This window comes from Capra hircus (genome assembly GCF_001704415.2).
Source record: "Capra hircus breed San Clemente chromosome X unlocalized genomic scaffold, ASM170441v1, whole genome shotgun sequence".
Classification (NCBI taxonomy): domain Eukaryota; kingdom Metazoa; phylum Chordata; class Mammalia; order Artiodactyla; family Bovidae; genus Capra; species Capra hircus.
The window spans coordinates 36,658,539-36,677,945 of NW_017189517.1; the positions used below are offsets into that span (position 1 = coordinate 36,658,539).

A 19,407-nucleotide genomic window follows, 5' to 3' on the forward strand; every position below is an offset into this window, starting at 1 on the left:
AGGGATTGGGGGCAGGAGGAGAAGGGGATGACAGAGGACGAGATGGCTGGATGGTATCACCGATGAGATGGCTGTGAGTCTGAGTGAACTCCGGGAGTTGGTGACGGACAGGGAGGCCTGGCGTGCTGCAATTCATGGAGTCACAGAGTCGGACAGATATTCCATGTTCCCAGGTAGGAAGAATCAATATTGTGAAAATGACTATACTACCAAATGCAATCTACAGATGCAATGTGATTCCTATCAAATTATCAATGGCATTTTTCACAGAAATAGAACAAAAAATTTCACAATTCATATGGAAACACAATTCATATGGAGACCCCAAATAGCCAAAGCAGTCTTGAGAAAGAATGGAGTTGGAATAATCAACCTTCCTGACTTCAGATTATATTACAAAGCTATAGTCATCAAGACAGTATGGTACTGGCACAAAAACAGAAACACAGACCAATGGAACAAGATAGAAAACCCAGAAATAAACCCATGCACCTATGGGTACCTTATTTTTGACAAAGGAGGCAAGAATATACGATGGGGCAAAGACAGCCTCTTCAATAAATGGTGCTGGGAAAACTGGACAGCTACATGTAAAAGAATGAAATTAGAATACCTCTTAACACCATACACAAAGATAAACTCAAAATGGATTCAAGACCTAAATGTAAGATCAGAAACCATAAAACTCTTAGAGGAAAACATAGGCAGAACACTCGATGACATAAATCAAAGCAAGATCCTCTATAACACACCTCCTAGAGTAATGAAAATAAAAACAAAAGTAAACAAATGGGACCTGTTTAAACTTAAAAGCTTTTGCATAGCAAAGGAATCTATAAGCAAGGTGAAAAGACAACTCTCAGAATGGGAGAAAATAATAGCAAATGAAACAACTGATAAAGGATTAATTTCCAAAATATACAAGCAACTCATACAACTCAATGCCAGAAAAACAAACAACACAATAAAAAAGTGAGAAAAAGACCTAAACAGACATTTCTCCAAAGAAGACATACAGATGGCTAATACATGAAAAGATGCTCAACATCGCTCATTATTAGAGAAATGCAAATGAAAACTACAATGAGATATTACCTCACACTGGTCAGAACGGCCATCACCAAAAAGTCTACAAGTAATAAATGCTGGAGAGGGTGTGGAGAAAAAGGGAATGCTCTTGCACTGTTGATGGGAATATAAATTGATAAAGCCACTATGGAAGACGGTATGGAGATTCCTTTAAAAACTAGGAGTAAAACCACCGTATGACCCAGCAATCCCACTTCTAGGCCTATACTGTGAGGAAACCAAAATTGAAAGAGACACATGTATCCCATTGTTCACTGCAGCACTATTTACAATAGCTAGAACATGGAAGCAACCAAGATGTCCATCGACAAATGAACGGATAAAGACGCTGTGGTACATATTCACAATGGAATATTACTCAGCCATTAAAAGGAACACATTTGAGTCAGTTCTAATGAGGTAGATGAACTTAGAACCTATTATACAGAGTGAAGTGAGTCAGAAAGAGAAAGATAAATACCATATTGTAACATATATATATGGAATCTAGAAAAACAGTATTTAAGAATTTATTTACAGGGCAACAATGGAGAAAGAGACATAGAGAATGGTCTAATGGACATAGGGAGAGGGGAGGAGAGGGTGAAATGTATGGAAAGAGTAACATGGAAACTTACATTACCATATATAAAATAGATAGCCAATGGGAATTTGCTGTATGGCACAGGAAACACAAACAGGGGCTCTGTATCAACCTAGGGGGGTGAGATGGGGAGGGAGATGGGAGGGAGTTTCAAAAGGAAGGGGATATATGTATACCTATGGCTGATTCATGTTGAGGTTTGACAGAAAACAGCAAAATTCTGTAAAGCAATTATCCTTCAACAAAAAATAAATTAAAAAAAAAAAGGAAAAGCTTCACACTAAAACCTCTAACATCAGGACACCAATCTTATCCAAAAGAGCAACATTTTCATGAAATGTCATTTCCCCTTAAATTTCCTCTGACACCAGAGGTTCCCATTCCATCCCTTCCAGTTAGCTATATATTGCCTCATAAACTAATCTGCTCAGGCACTGGATGTGTGTATATAAAGGTAAGTACACATAACTATTGTACTCTGTTTGACTAGTCTGAACTCATGATGGGATGACGAGTAAGACTTTGTTCTAGCCACCTTTGTAATTATTTTTATTGGGGCATAGTTAATGTCTATTAAATGAATAAAGTAAGTAAGTGTAATACCTGAAAAAAGCATCCAGAGCTCTCCTCTTAAGGTCTCTGGAATCCCTCTTACAACCAGATCTCGAGTCTTTTTGGTCCGAAACATGCTAACACCACGTCCACATTCTGAAAATAGAATGTTCCAGGACTGTTCCTTCATCTTTTCTTTCAACTATTAAAAAAAAATCAAAGCAATTAAACATGGTGAGAAATCAACTTAATTTGAAATTAAGTTTCAAATAACTTGACAACTTTCTTCACCAAGAAACAACACCTATGAAAAATAAGAACATAGAAAGTCAAAATTGGTATTCACAGATGGGCTAACCACTGGAATACTGTCATCACAAAAATCTTCTAAACCCATGTGAGCATAACAGCTTTAATTTACTATTTTAGTTCTTAGCTAAACTCACGTTAAAATGGGAAAATCAGGACACTTAGTAGGTAAAACTTTGAACCATCATTCTCACCAATCACTCCAATTAGGATTGACTGTCAGAAATCAATGCAAATATACCCAAGATTCAACTTCCATCTTAATTCTAGATAATAGTCATATTTTGTATCTGCTAGAAAATCTTTTCCAGCCCTAAAAGAATTTTCAGTTGCAATACCTTCTAGTCTAATATTTTTATTTTTAATCAATTGTTTCAATCCATAGATTTAAATATTTTGTTTTCCTACCATTTTGGAATCAAGAGTCTCCAAATTCTGAGGGTGAAATACTGTCATTAAAGCTTCAGTGTTCACAGTGTTGCTGCATTCTCTCTGACATGTCAAAGACTGTACGTCGGTATCATCAGATGGGTCTATAGAATCAGAACTAATAGGAACCTGGAAAAGAAAGAATATAATTGTTCCAAATGTATGCCTAAAAGTTTCTGCAAGAGGAAAAAGTGCTAATGTTCTATCTGTCATTTAAGAACCATGATTTATATACATAATAAATATTAATGCAATGTCTCAGAAGAACATTGTTTTTCTATCAAAATTAGAGATGTCAACAAACCAATGTCAAGAACATCAAACTTAGGACCTTAGTGAATCAATTCCTCTATATGGGCAATAAAATACTAGCAAAATATTAAAGAGCAAAAACAGTTCAGAACACTGGAAATTAACCAAAGGTACAGAATGAACTGAAAAGTATCAATTAAAAAAAATTATTGAACCTCAGTAAGAACACCAGTCTGTTAAGTTTTAACTGGAGGTTATTCCCATCCTCCCTCCCTTCCAAGTTCAAAGGTATGGTAGTCATGAAAGTCAGCACTATCACAGCCAATGGATCTCTTGGAGGTTCATTAAAAGCCCCATCCCCAGAACACAGTCAATATTTTCACCGAATTAGTAGCTACCCAGAAAACTCCATTCCCAGGGTGTTGTTACCATTGGATTTGACTCAGAGCTCAGTTCAGTACAGTTCAGTCGCTCAGTCGTGTCCGACTCTTTGCGACCCCATGAATCGCAGCACGCCAGGCCTCCCTGTCCATCACCAACTCCCGGAGTTCACCCAAACCCACGTCCATCAAGTCGGTGATGCCATCCAGCCATCTCATCCTCTGTCGTCCCCTTCTCCTCCTGCCCCCAATCCCTCCCAGCATCAGAGTCTTTTCCAATGAGTCAACTCTTCGCATGAGGTGGGCAAAGTACTGGAGTTTCAGCTTTAGCATCATTCCTTCCAAAGAACACTCAGAGCTGATCTCCTTTAGAATGGACTGGTTGGATCTCCTTGCAGTTCAAGGGGCTCTCAAGAGTCTTCTCCAACACCACAGTTCAAAAGAATCAATTCTTCGGCGCTCAGCCTTCTTCACAGTCCAACTCTCACATCCATACATGACCACTGGGAAAACCATAGCCTTGACTAGACGGACCTTAGTTGGCAAAGTAATGTCTCTGCTTTTGAATATGCTATCTGGGTTGGTCATAACTGTCCTTCCAAGGAGTAAGCGTCTTTTAATTTCTTGGCTGCAGTCACCATCTGCAGTGATTTTGGAGCCCAAAAAAATAAAGTCTGACACTGTTTCCACTGTTTCCCCATCTATTTCCCATGAAGTGATGGGACCAGATGCCATGATCTTAGTTTTCTGAATGTTGAGCTTTAGGCCAACTTTTTCACTCTCTTCTTTGACTTTCATCAAGAGGCTTTTTAGTTCCTCTTCAATTTCTGCCATAAGGGTGGTGTCTTCTGCATATCTGAGGTTATTGATATTTCTCCTGGCAATTTTGATTCCAGCTTGTGCTTCTTCCAGCCCAGCGTTTCTCATGATGTACTCTGCATATAAGTTAAATAAGCAGGGTGACAATATATAGCCTTGATGTATTCCTTTTCCTATTTGGAACCAGTCTGTTGTTCCTGACCTGCATATTCAGAGCTCAGCTCTTTGTAAAAAGTACTTTCCTCAGGGCAATCTGCTGATAATGTCACAGCTGCCTAAGGCTATGATATCAATTTGGAGCGAACAAGAGCCTGGCTAAAATGTTAAAGAAAGGCTTTGAAAACCAGATGGCCATAAGGGAACTTTGAAAGATTCCAACATATTATTGGGAATCTGAAAGTATGCATGAGTATACAAGACTGTGAACCTGCCCAGGAACAAGATGGGGCAGGAGAAGGCCCCAGTTACTCAACTCAGGCTGATCTTGGAAATAAGAAATGAAAACTAAGGCTGACTATAAACTGCCTAAAGTATGAGGAATACCTTTACACAAAGATCCCCTTGGTAGAAGGTGGAGAACCTAATGGTTCAAGGCATTTAAGGACATCTCTGACCCATCATTGGCTGACCACTCATTTATAATGACTGAGGGGGTGATCTGAAGAAGCCAGGCTTAAAAATACACACAAGGGGCTTCCCTGGTAGCTCAGTGGTAAAGGAGAAACAGAAGACAATGCAGGAGACACGGGTTTGATTCCTGATCCAAGAAGATCCCACATGCTGTGAAGCAACTAAGCCTGTACACCACAACTATTGAGCCTGTGCCACAATGAGAAACCCACACACTGCAATTAGAGAGCAGCCCCTGCACGTCACAACTAGAGAAAAGCCCTTGCAGCAACGAAGACCTAGCATAGCCAAAAAAAATAATTAATTAAATTATTTTTAAAAATATAAACAAGAATTTTTTTTCGAAAAAAGGCAACCAACAAACGTCCCTGAAGGGCCTCACTTCTTAGATTTTTTTAAACTAAGAATAGAAACCAGCTATTATACATATATTCAAAGAACTAAAGGAAACTGTTTAAAAAACAAATAAAGGACTCAGTTAAAAAGTAGGTAAAAGACCTAAGCAGAGACTTCACCAATATATATATATATATATATATACATATATATATATATATATATATATATAAAGATGACAATCATATGAAAAGATGCTCAATATCATATACCTTTCAGTTCAGTTCAGTCGCTCAGCCGTGTCTGACTCTTGGCGACCCCATGAATCATAGCATGCCAGGCCTCCTTGTCCATCACCAACTCCCGGAGTTCACTCAAACTCACGTCCATTGAGTCAGTGATGCCATCCAACCATCTCATCCTCTGTTGTCCCCTTTTCCTCCTGCCCCCAATCCCTCCCAGCATCAGAGTCTTTTCCGATGAGTCAGCTCTTTGCATCAGGTGGCCAAATACTGGAGTTTCAGCTTCAGTATCAGTCTTTCCAATGAACATCCAAGACCGATCTCCTTTAGGATGGACTGGTTGGATCTCCTTGCAGTCCAAGGGTCAAGTCAAGAGTGTTCTCCAACAGCACAGTTCAAAAGCATCAATTCTTCAGTGCTCAGCTTTCTTCACAGTCCAACTCTCACATCCATACATGACCACTGGAAAAACCATAGCCTTGACTAGATGGACCTTTGTTGGCAAAGTAATGTCTCTGCTTTTCAAAATGCTATCTAGGTTGGTCATAACTTTTCTTCCAAGGAGCAAGCATCTTTTAATATCTTTAGTAAGTAAGTAAGTAAAGCCACTCAGTCGTGTCTGACTCTTTGTGACTCCATGACTGCAATCCACCAGGCTCCTCAGTCCATGGGATTCTCCAGGCAAGAATACTGGAGTGGGTTGCCATTTCCTTCTCCAGGGGATCTTCCCAACCCAGGGATCAAACACAGGTCTCCCGCATTGGAGGCAGATGCTTTAACCTCTGAGTCACCAGGGAAGCCCCTTAATATCTTTAGGTAACTGCAAAGTTAAAGAGCGAGATACCATTTCATACCTATTAAAATGGCTAAAATCCAGGATACTGGTAACACCAAGGGCTACTGAAGATGTGGAACAAGAACTCATTGCTGATTGGGAATACAAAGCAGTACAGTACTTTAAGAGATGGTGTGACAGTTTCTTATAGAGCTAAACATAGGGTTACCTTATGATTCAGCAACTGTGCTCCAAGGGACATATCCAAATAAGCTGAAAACTTACATCCACACAAAAATCTGCACATGAATGTTTATAGCAGCTTTATTCATAACTGCCAAAACCTGGAAGCAACTAAGGTATCCTTCAATAGGTGAATGGATAAACACTGCTATTATACATATATTATACATATATTATATATATCCAAATATATCCAAAAATGGAATACTTTTCAGCAATAAAAAGACAGGAACAATCATCACAACTAAGAGCTGTTTTTTTTAAAAGATAAACAAAAGTGATAAACGTTTAGCTAGATTTACCAAGAAAAAAGAGAATTCAAGCAAAATTAGAAATGAAAGAGACTTTGTCTGATGACACAGAAATTAAAACGTACTACTATGACTGATTATATGCCAATAAATGGGATGACATTGATGAAACACACAAATTCCAAGAGACATACAATCTACCAAGATATAATCATAAAAAACAGGAAATCTGAACTTAACCAATGATATGTAAGGAAACGGAATCCAATACAAAATCTCCCAACAATAACAATAAAAATCCCTGGCTTCATGGGTGAAATCTGTCAAATATGTAAAGAAGAATTAATGCTAATCCTCAAACTCTTCCAAAAAATTAAATAGGAGTCAACACTCCCAAACTTCTTTTACAAGGCCAGCAGTCCCCTGAAACCAAAGCCAGATGGGCACACTACGAGAAAAGAAAACTACAGGCCAAAAATTCATGATGAATACAGATGCAAAAATTCTCAACAAAATACTGGCAAACTGAATTCAACAGCACATTAGAAGGATCATACACCATGATCAACTATGATCTCTGGAAGGCAAGGATGGTTCAAAATATACAAATCAATAAAATGAATTAGAATAAAAGGCAAAAACCATATGATCATTTCAACAGATGCAGAAAAATTATTTGACACATATTCAACATCCTCCCACAATAAAAACTTTCAATAAAGTGTATACAGAGAAACATACCTCAATATAATAAAGGCTATGTGTGACAAACCCAAAGCAAACATCATACTCCATGGTGAAAGGTTAAAAGCTTTCTAAGATTAAGAACAAGAAAAGGGTGCCCACTGTCACTACTACTATTTAACAAAGTACCATACATCCGGGCCAGAGAAACTAAGCAAGAAAAACAAATGAGATATAACTACACACTTGTTAGAATGGCTTTTATCAAAAGACAAGAGTTAAGTCTTGGCAAGAATATGGAAAAAAAGAGAGCACAAGCACCGTTTGTGATGATGCAAATTGGTGCTGCACTATGGAAAACATGTATGAAGGTTCCTCAAAAAAATTAAAACTAGAACTACCACTTGGGGACTTCCCTGATGGTACAGTGGTTAAGAATCTGCCTGTCTCAATATAATATAGGAAGGGGACACGGGTTTGACCCCTGGTCCGAGAAGATTCTGCATGCTGCAGAGCAACTACTGAGTCTGTCCTCTAGAGCCTTTTCTCAGTATATATTCAAAGGAAATGATGTCACTATCTTCAGTTGATAACTGCACCCCTTATGTTCACTGCAGCATTGTTCACAAAAGCTAAGACAAACCTAACTGTTGACAGATTAATCAACAAAGAAAATGTGGTATACAGATAAACAAAAAATTATTATTCAGCCATAAAAAGGAAGTTTTGCAATGTGCAACAATATTGACAGACATTAAGGGCGCTACACTAAGTGAAATAAATCGGACAGAGAAAGACAAATACTGTATGATCTCACTTATATGTGGAATCCAAAATAGCCAGCTTTACAGAAGCAGAGTAGAATGGGGGTTTGCAGGGGCTAGGAAAGGGGGAAATGAAGAGATGTTGGTTAATGTGTACATACTTCTAGTTTATATGAGAAATAAACTCTAGGAATCTAATGTTCTAGGAATCTAATGTACAGCATGATGACTATAGTTATTGATAATGTATATCTGAAAGTTGCTATGAGAGTGGAATTTAAATGTTTTCACTATAACTACAAAATTGTAATTACATGAGTGGGTGGTAAGTGAAAGAACTTTACTGTGGTAATCATTTAATTGACATATAAATTGTATAAGTTTGAGATGTATGATGTGATCATTCAATACACAGATATATTAAGGCCCATTTTAATATATCTGTGTATCGAATCATCACATCATATATCTCTTACACAATTTGTCAATTATCACAATAAATCTGGAGGGGAGCGGGGAAAGAACCTAGCAGTTCCTTACATAAATAGCTGAAGTTTAACAAGTATCTGTTGAATTTTTTTTTAATTTAAAAAATGAGATATCAAACCACAAAAAGATATGGAGGAACCTTAAATGCATACTGCCAAGGAGTCACTCTGAAAAGAATACATACGTTATATAAAATTTTGGAAAAGACAACCCCTCATTCATAAAACTAGGATCATGGTAGCTGGTCCCATCACTTCATGGCAAATAGATGGGGAAACAATAGAAAGAGTGAAAGACTTTATTTTCTTGGGCCCCAGAATCACAGTGGATGGTGACTGCAGCATGAAATTAAAAGACACTTGCTCTTTGGAAGAAAAGCTATGACAAACCTAGACAGCATATTAAAAAAGGAGAGACAATACTTTGCTGACAAAAGTTCATATGGTCAAAGCTATGGTTTTTCCAGTAGTCATGTATGGATATGAGAGTTGGACCATAAAGAAGGCTGAGGGCCAGCGAATGCTTTCAAATTGTGGTGCTGGATAAGACTCGAGAGTCCCTCAGACTGCAAGAGATCAAACCAGTCAATCCTAACGGAAATCAGCCCTGAATATTCATTGGAAGGATTGATGCTGAAGCTGAAGCTCCAATACTTTGGCCACCTGATGCAAAGAGCCAACTCATGAGAAGAGACCCTGATGCTGGGAAAGATTGAAGGCAGGAGGAGAAGGGGCCAACAGATGAGAAGGTTGGATGGCACTCAGTGGACATCCGTTTGAGCAAGCCCCAGGAGATGGTGAAGGACAGGGAAGCCTGGCGTGCTGCAGCCCATGGGGTCCAAGTGTTGGACACGACTAAGCGACTGAACACACAACACAGAAGGGTTGAAAGTTAAAGAGGATTCAGTGAAAGTTTAAAAGGAGTATTGAAAACAACGTCTGAATATAAGGGTAGGACAGAAGAATCTTAGAAAGGGAAAAAAAAAATATTAGTGAGTATATGTCCTGTGTTACAACACTTTCTTTTTTAAAAAAGCTTGTTTTGACAAGTATGGATCTGACTCTACGATCCCATGGACTACAGCTGGCCAGGCTCCTCTGTCCATGGCATTTGCCAAGCAAGAATACTGGAGTGGTTGCCATCTCCCTCTCTACTTGACAAGTATACTTTACTATTAATGCTAAATTTTGATGTTCTAATTAGAGATTATGTTTTTCCAAAACCAACTCAAAAAGTCGTGGTTGTAGTCTGGATCTCAAAGTAAAGTGCATTCTCTTAATTTAGGACATATGACTGAGACTCCAGCTTATCTATTAGTTGTATATCTAAACTATAGTAAAAGTAGCCAAGAAGGAAAATAAAAATAACCTTTATAAAATGCCAAATATCAACATATAAAACAGACAGCAAGTGTGCTGCTTCTCTCCATCATTACCTTTTAAGTATTCACAAAAGTCACATTAACATACTGCTGCTGCTCAGCTGCTTCAGTTGTGTCCAACTCTTAGTAACCCTGTGGACTGTAGCCTGCCAGGCTCCTCTGTCCATGGGATTCTCCAGCCAAGAATACAGGAGTGGGTTGCCATTCCCTTCTCCAGGGGATCTTCTCAACCCAGGGATTGAACCTGCATCTCGTATTTCATATTTACCTTCAAAGATGTTTGTTTAAAAATCAATTTAATATTTGGTTTGAAGAGCATAATAAAAAATTAGGAAGATAAGCTTAAATTTCTTAACTTTTATTTTTGTTCTGGCACTTTGAATGGGAGGATTTTACCCCAAGGCCATAACAATTCTATATATCCATATAGCTATATAGATATGTAGAATATGCTGTATATAAATATACACTCACACTTGTGATGATTATAAATTTGGCACTCTTCAGACATTTACTGCCTGAGCAAAATCCAATCACATGAAGAAGCAACGTAGGTTGCTGACTTTATAAAGGGTATTCTTAGACTGGTTTGGTTTTTGGTATCTGCTATTGACTTTAGAAACAGCATATGGCTTCTAAAAGTGAAGAAAAGGCAGAGGAAAGACAAATATTTCTGTATGTGTAACTTTAACTTTTCCACAATTAGATTTAAATTAAAATATCTCATTAAACTCAGTATAATAATGACTGGGGGCCACAGTTGATCTGTAAATTCAAAAACTACAACAAAAATACGAAGAAATACTTCCCTTAGATATCACAAGCTTATCTTAAAATATGCTCCTGTACATTGTTGTTCAGTCACTCCGTCGTGTCTGACTCTTAGAAACCCCATGGTTTCTAAGCACACCAGGCTTCCCTGTCTTCACTATCTCCCGGACGTTGCTCAAACTCATGACCATTGAGTTGGTGATGCCATCCAACATCTCGTCCTCTGTTGCCCCCTTCTCCTCCTGCCTTCTATCTTTCCCAGCTTCAGGGTCTTTTCTAATGAGTTGGCTCTTCGCACAAGGTGGCCAAAGTACTGGAGCTTCAGCTTCAGCATCAGTCCTTCTAATGAATATATTCAGGATTGATTTCCTTTAGAATTGACTGGTTTGACTGCACATTGTACATAACTTTAAATTAGTGTTAATTTTATTTTTAATAAAACTTCTGATTTCCTAATGTTGAAATTCCAATCCCAAATAAGGGTAATGCCAAAGAATGTTTTCAAATTATTACACAACTGCTCTCATTTCACATGACAGCAAGATAATGCTCAAAATCCTTCAAGCTAGGCTTTAACAGTATGTGAACCAAGGACTCCCAGATGTACAAGCTGTATTTAGAAAAGGCAGAGGAACCAGAGATCAAATTGCCAATATCCATTGGATCATAGAAAAAGGAAGGGAATTCCAGAAAAATATCTACTTCTGCTTCATTGACTATGCTAAAGCCTTTGACTTTGTGGATCACAACAAAGTGTGGAAAATTCTTGAAGAGATGGGAATACCAGACCACCTTACCTCTGCTTTCTGAGAAAACTGTATGCAGGTCAAGAAGCAACAGTTAGAACTAGACATAAAGCAACAGACTGGTTCCAAATTGTGAAAGGAGTACGTCAAGCCTGTATTGTCATCCTGCTTATTTAACTTATATGCAGAGTACATCACACAAAATGCCAGCCTGGATGAATCACAAGCCTGGAATCAAGATTTCCTGCAGAAATAGCAACAACCTCTGATATGCAGATAATACTAATAGCAGAAGGCAAAGAGCAACTAAAGAACCTCTTGCTGAGGGTGAAAGAGGAGAGTGCAAAAGCTGGCTTAAAATTCAACATTCAAAAGCAAGATCATGGCATCCAGTCCTATCACTTCATGGCAAATAAATGGGGAAACAATGAAAACAGTGGCAGACTTCATTTTCTTGGGCTCCAAAATCACTGTGGATGGTGACTGCAGCCATGAAATTAAGAAGCTTATTCCTGGAAGAAAAGCTATGACCAACCTAGACAGCATATCAAAAAGCAGAGACAACATTTTGCCAACAAAGGTCCGTATAGTCAAAGCTATGGTTTTCCCAGTAGTAATATACAGATTTGAGAGTTGGACCATAAAGAAGGCTGAGCGTCGAAGAATTGATGCTTTTGAATTGTGGTGCTGGAGAAGGCTCCTGAGACAGCAAGGAGATCAAACCAGTCAATCCTAAAGAAAATCAACCCTGATTATTCATTGAAGGATTGATACTGAAGCTCCAATACTTTGGCCACCTGGTGCGAAGAGCCGACTCATTAGAAAAGACCCTGAAGCTGGGAAAGATTTAAGGCAGGAGAAGGGGATGACAGAGGATGAGATGGTTGGATGGCATTCAATGGACATGAGTTTAAGCAAACCCTGGGAGATAATGAAGGACAGGGAAGCCTAACATGCTGCATTCCATGTGGTCACAAAGAGTCAGACATGACTTAGCAGATGAACAACAAGAAATGTTGAAATAAAGCTACTCCACACAGCTTAAGCATCTCTAATTTACATTATAGCTACAGAAAATATATTACTTTATTCTGACAAGGCAAAGAAAACATCAGTTGTGTGGGTTAGATTATTCTTTTTTAAGAAATTATTTATTTTTGGCTGTGGTGTGTCTTCATTGCTGCATGGACTTTTCTCTAGTTGCAGTGCTTGGGCTTCTCATTACAGTGGTTTCTCCTGTTGCAGAGCATGGGTTCTAGAGCTCCCAGGCTCTAGAGCACAGGCTCAAAAGTCGTGGAGCTCAGGCTTAGTTGCTCCACAGCATGTGGGATCTTCCTGGATCAGGGATTGAACCCTTGTCTCCTGCATTGGCAGGTAGATTCTTTACCACTGAGCCACCAGGGAAGCCCTAAAGTATTATTCTTCTCTGCATTATCATGGAGGATAAGGAAGCCGTTAGATAGGGTTGGTTATGAAAACTAATGAAACAAGTATATTTATAAACACTTCAATAATCTGTAGATTTTGCTCTTTTAAACATTCCAATGCATAGCTCAATTTATACCTCTTCTTGACATTCTATAGTTCCTATGATCCACTCACAATGTAGTTGCAAAGCATCAAGTAAAGGATCTTTAGCAGTACTTTCCCTCTTAAATCACTTTGCTTAAAACTAACCTAAAAGGGCACATTTTTCTTTTACTTATTATAGTTCTGAAAAAGTATCATATCTGGTAATATTTCTTGAGTATACATGTTAATAAAAAATAAAAGATTAATGTGTTTTCTAAGCATTTGATTGGAAAATTTCAAAACCTGTGTATGTACCTGGATCTTAACTTAACAAAATGTGGAGAATTTTAATTGACATATTTAAAAATTTAGACAGAACTGATACTTATCCATACTCCCAGTTGTTTCTGGGAGCATTTGTTCTTTGTTTCACAATTTTATTTACTCATGGGGAAAATTTCCTAGTCCTTCCTGTATTCATATTTAGATTTGTTGATTTAGACTTCCTTGAGATTTAGAATAAAAAGTCTTGTTGTTTGTGTATAATTTTTTAATATAATTTTTTCTTTTTCAGTATGCTAGGTGTAGCTATAAAATAACTACAATGTCTGTCATTTAGAAATCAAATGGAACCAGCTCCTCTTTAAAAAGCTCTCTTTACTATTTTTTAAAATGTAGTATAAAAATAAAGCTAGACATATACAGATTATAGTAAACAAGTTAATATTCCTCCTCATTGTGAAGATAAAAATCTTAAGTGAAAATAGAATGTTATGTGAATTAAAAAAAAAACAAATTTCCAAGCAAGCCAGTTTACTAACTGGTATTTCGTACATATCTTTGTTAAAACCTTTAAAAATGGCCAAGAGAAACTAGAAAACCTTAGAACTTCGACATACATCTGAAAAGACGGCAAACTCATTTTGAAACAAAATCCTTTCTTGACAATTGAGCATATCCACCTATTAATATGCATCTGAGAATTTTCAAGGGAATAAAATTCCAAGTATTCAGGTTTAAGAGAAACAGAAAAATTGACGAAAAGGAAAAGATAAGCAGAACATTACATCCAACACAGAGACTGAATCTGAAATGGACTTAGGACTGAAAAACAAAAGTGAGATAAGCAAGAATATGTGAGCAAGACTGATCAGTTTACTTATGTCCTCACATCAAACTGTTGTATACTGTGGGTATATATATTTGACAAGAATGAAAGATTAGCAAGTTGGAGCACAAAAACTCTTAATGGCCAACATGAAGGTTCTGTGTCTGGAATAGAGATTGTTGTTGTTCTGTCGCTAAGTCATGTCCAACTCTTAAACTGAAATATATAAATATTTTTAAATTATATGCTTTCACTGCACTTTTCTCTTATCAAGGAGAGAGTCAGTCTTGTTAATTCTGCATTCGAATTGACTTAGCATAATATTTTCAGTCTCTGCTCTAGGGGAAGAAATAAAAGCCTCTATAATCCAATCCAAGTAAAATAATATAGCCAGTGAAGCCAATGTTGATTTTTTCTTTAAATTTTTAATTAAAAGTAGTTGTAATGTAATGTTTTATCAATCTATTAAAATATGAGATTGAAAAAGAAAAATTAATTTGAATTGAAACATTCCATAAAAGACAAACATCAAAATCAGGCTTTTAATTATGTTTTGCCAAGAATATTTGCTTTGTCTAATATTTTACAAGTAAATAGATATGTCACTATTTTGCTTTGGCCCAGATTATATAAATAAGGCTCACCTGCTTGATGTTAAATAAAAAGATTATCAGACCATCTCCCTATAGCAATAAGAGTCCTTTTTTAATGCCCCATTGAATTCTCATAGTTTAGTTGTTAAAAGCCATGTTATGCGAAAGTACAAGGTATGTATATATGATTAAACAACAAATATAGTCAAGAAAAATAACAAGATAATTTTTTAAAAGTCTGAATTCCTAAAAAGTGATAACGTCCCTAATTTTCACTTCTGCTTTATGATGTGACTTAGAGCATACAATTTCTTTGGTATTCATCTTATAAAAACTAAACAGAAGAATATTAGGAAAGGTACTGTGAGTTCCTTTTAAAGAGGGGACCACACAAACATAAATCTTTTTTTCAAAATGATTTGATTGGTATATAATTACCTCTGTGCTAATATCGTGATATTGAGTTGAAGTTGCCCCACACTTGAGCCTGAGTTTTGCCACCAATTGCTCAAATTCTTTTACTTCACTGAAGCGAAAAGCTGTTTTTCCTTTGACGCTAATGATGACAGATTTGCTGGAATCATTTGTCTTATCTATAGCTAAGACCTGGGGGATGAAAACATAAGTGAATCACTTTTTTTCTCATTTTTGACAAGGTCAGGCAAAATGGCTTAGCTTATTATTATCTGTTTTTTGTGGCAACAAGTTTTGGTCTGTGGTAGGACTTAGTAAGGGAATAGACTGGGTACTAGTAGTATCACTGATACAAGCAATCTCACCGCAAGTTATTTCACTTCTTTAGGAAAAGGTTAACATGTAACCTTTAAAAATGACAAATGTAAAAATTCAATGCCGCAATACTGATAACTGATTTTTGACTTATAGAAAAGCTATCAAATCTATTCTTTCTGACCATGTATATATATCAAATGTGATAGTGTAAGTTTTGGTATTCATGTCATAAATGTCTGAGTGATTATACTCCATGTTGCATCACCCCAAACCCTTATGTTGTACATAAACTTTTAGTTGTTTTCATTTTCAATAAGAGCTATAAGGTTCTTATCCTAGTACTCTTATCCTTAGGAATGGTACTCTTATCCTGGAGAATATTATGGAACTTGAAAAAGATTATTTAAAAATTACTAAAAAGATGTTGCACATTGTTTTTAACAATTTACAAAAAAGGGTATTTTACTCTGTGAATGATAACATTTTTGAACTAAAAACTGATATGCAACTAAACTTACTTTACCTCTCGTAATGGAATGATTACACTACACAGGTTGCCATCGTGGCTAGCAAAGCAGATATAGTTTTCCGATAGGCACATTTTTCCATGAGTGTTGAAGTGGCTGAATGGTACCCATAAGAAACATTCATGTACTTCTTTCAAAGTCTCTTCTTTGGGCAGCCTAAAAAAAGCATTAAATTGCTCACTGTGGGCTCGGTTTTCCAGACCTCTATAGGAAAGAAAAAAAGAAGGGGCTCAAATGATGCCTTCTCAAGTGTACACATGTCTACACTGATTAAGTGCACTGTAAAACAGAACGATTAAACACTACATGTTATGCTCTTCAACAAATTATGGAATGGAAGAAACACATTGATTCCTAATCAATTTGTTTGTTCTCTTTTCCAGTTTTGCATTATTAGATTCCAGTACACAACGGTTAGAGATGATGTAGGTCTTCAAACCATCTGTTAAAGGGTGATTTGCTAGGAGACTATTCTATTATTATATTCATATGTGAATATGGCTAAAACCAATCTTGGAAGACAATAATTTTTACACTTGGTTATCAGGAAAATCAAGAGAGTTACCCAGTTCAAACAAAATGATGAAAGTTTACGGTATCAAAATTTAGATGGGAAGACTAGTACATAAAAATAACATTAAAATCAAATGAAACAAAAATCTAAATGAATGTTTAAAAAATTCAAAGTAGAGACACAATAAAACAACAGTGCTTGCACAGTTTTGGGCACCGGATGGGTGTCAACAAATACAGATGACTTGTTAACTGACACATAAATATATAAATAAAAAACAATTGCTTAAAATAGCACAATTTTTCTAGTCATTAAACACTTGTGCTAAGCAGCAAAGCCATCTGGGGTAGTGAGTAAATTATGCAAGTTCTAATTCTAAGCCAAAAAAGTTAAAACTAAATTTATCCTTCCAGCATATACTGTTTGAATATGTGGCAGTTCACCATGTCTTTTAAAAGTAATTCTGATAAATATGAACAGAGACTCACAATTTTTACCTCACTTAAATTGCAATTTGGTGGGTTTTTCCACTATTATTGAAAAATATAAGATCTTTTTATATGAATGAAAAGATGTCTGTGATATATTATTTTAAGAGGAGAAGTAGACTGTAGCATAATATGTGATGTTTAATCCCATTCATGCTTTTGGCAAATATTTTTTTAATTCATGCATTAAAAGGTCTGGAAGGATATACACTGAATTTAGCTACTATAATACATATTTGTAAAAACAGTAAACCAAAGCAATAGATATTCCATTTTTAAAATGTCACTTGGAGACGAAGTCTGAATAATCTATTTTTCTAATGTACTAGGGAAAAGGATTTAGATATATATGATTTTCAATGCATGTGCTTAGTCACTTCAGTCATGTCCGATTCTCTGTCACACGATGGACTACCAGCCCACCATGCTCCTCTGTCCATGGGATTTTCCCAGCAAGAATACTGGAGTGGGTTGCTATTTCCTCCTCCAGGGGATCTTCCAGACCCAGGGATCAAACCCACATGTCTCCTGCATTGAAGGTAGATTCTTTACTGCTGAGTTGCAGGGGAAGCCCTAATTTTCAATAGGCTCTTTTAAACATGCACATAGACAAAAATGAATCTACTATACCTCATTTAAATACAGACTTGGTAATGAATAACTCATTTATAAGTGGCCTTTTAGGATATTTTAAGGGAAATAAAATAGCTTAAATGTTTATGCTTAGGGTGGCTAATCAAAACAACCTATATAAACAAATGCTTCACTATAACATAACATAAATTATATTCTTAATTCTTATGGAGTTCTACTGATAAATCATGCACATTGGGACCTAATTTTGATAGTAAGGTGTAAAACAAATTCACCTTGCCGATCTATTTCCAGAAAAGTAAGAAGGCTCACAAAGGGAACCTTTATGTATATAGATTTTAGGAATGGTTTAAGAATAGGTAAGAGGAACAACTGTACCCAGGTTAGGGCTATGTAACACACAGCATCCAGGTTACTAGTTCTGGTCTATCCACAGGACTGCAGCTTAGCTTTCTCTTATTTACACTTCCCCATACAGTCTATACCCTCATCCTTCTTGCCAGAAGCAGTTCTCACTAGCTATTTCTGGATTCTCTCCCCTTTGGCACACTCATTTCAGCCAACTGTTCTGAGTGTTGAGCAGGATGAAAGGGCTCTGGTCGGTTTCAGCAAACCAAATATAGTGGCAAACAGCTATAAGACAGATACTTCTGATGCAGGCACTAATAATGGTAACTATTTATCTAGTGCTTAATATTTTACAAAGTGCTTCCACAAGTTACATTGCTCATTCCTCACAAGTGCTCTCTGAGGTACAAACAACAGATGAGAAAACTGAGGTCCTGAGAGGTTACAACTTTTCCCAGGGTTGCTCTAATCTTATTCTAAAGCTCATGTTCCATTGATTCTACTAACTTATCCTTATACTAAAATGTGAAACTCTCAGGGGGAGAGAGTTGGAAGAGGGAAAAATTGGGAGTTTGGGATTAGTAGATGCAAGCTATTACATATAGGATGGATAAACAAGATCATTCTGTATAGCACAGGGAACTATATTCAATATCCTCTGATAAACCATAAAGGAAAAGCATATGAAAAAGAATATATGTATAGCCAACTGAGTCACTTTGCTATATAGCAGAAATTAACACAACATTGTAAATCAACTATATGTCAATAAAATTTTGTAAACAAAGAAAAAATGAACCTACCTATAAAATGTGTTTAAAACTAAACAATACATTTAACAATTTCAGTCTTAAATCTATCTAGGCTACTCCTCAGGCTAACCATGCACACAAAAACTTATGTTTCTAAAAACACTCCAGAGCAAATCCTACTGAGATCTCAAGAAATAATTTTCAAATCTAACTTATATTACTTCTTAACATTAAATTTCTCAGAGAGGATACTATTTGTAAAATGCAAATGAATAAACTTTAAAAACTCACACATCAATGATTACTCCAAAGAAAAACTATCATATAACATAGAACAGTTAACTTTTTAAAAATTAATTTAATTGGAGGCTAATTACTATACAATATTGTGGTGGTTTTTGCCATACATTGACATGACTCAGCCATGGGGGTACGTGCGTCCCTCATCCCAAACCCCCCTCCCACCTCCCTCCCCATCCCATCCCTCTGGGTTGTCCCAGTGTACCGGCTCTGA

The 19,407-nt window shown here is 36.6% G+C and overlaps 1 protein-coding gene across 2 annotated transcripts in view; it reads right to left on the minus strand.

Moving 5' to 3' along the window:
• Positions 1 to 19,407, minus strand: part of TBC1D8B (TBC1 domain family member 8B) — a 75,360-nt gene that overhangs the window by 31,284 nt on the left and 24,669 nt on the right. Inside the window, exons 6-9 of one of the 2 annotated variants that reach the window (XM_005700205.3) lie at positions 16,194 to 16,401; positions 15,377 to 15,544; positions 2,942 to 3,091; positions 2,276 to 2,426 (exon numbers count right to left, since the gene is read on the minus strand). In XM_005700205.3, coding sequence (XP_005700262.1) covers positions 2,276 to 2,426; positions 2,942 to 3,091; positions 15,377 to 15,544; positions 16,194 to 16,401 — 677 coding nt within the window. The remainder of the gene's footprint in view (positions 1 to 2,275; positions 2,427 to 2,941; positions 3,092 to 15,376; positions 15,545 to 16,193; positions 16,402 to 19,407) is intronic. The other variant, XM_013976197.2, reaches the window with a different exon arrangement.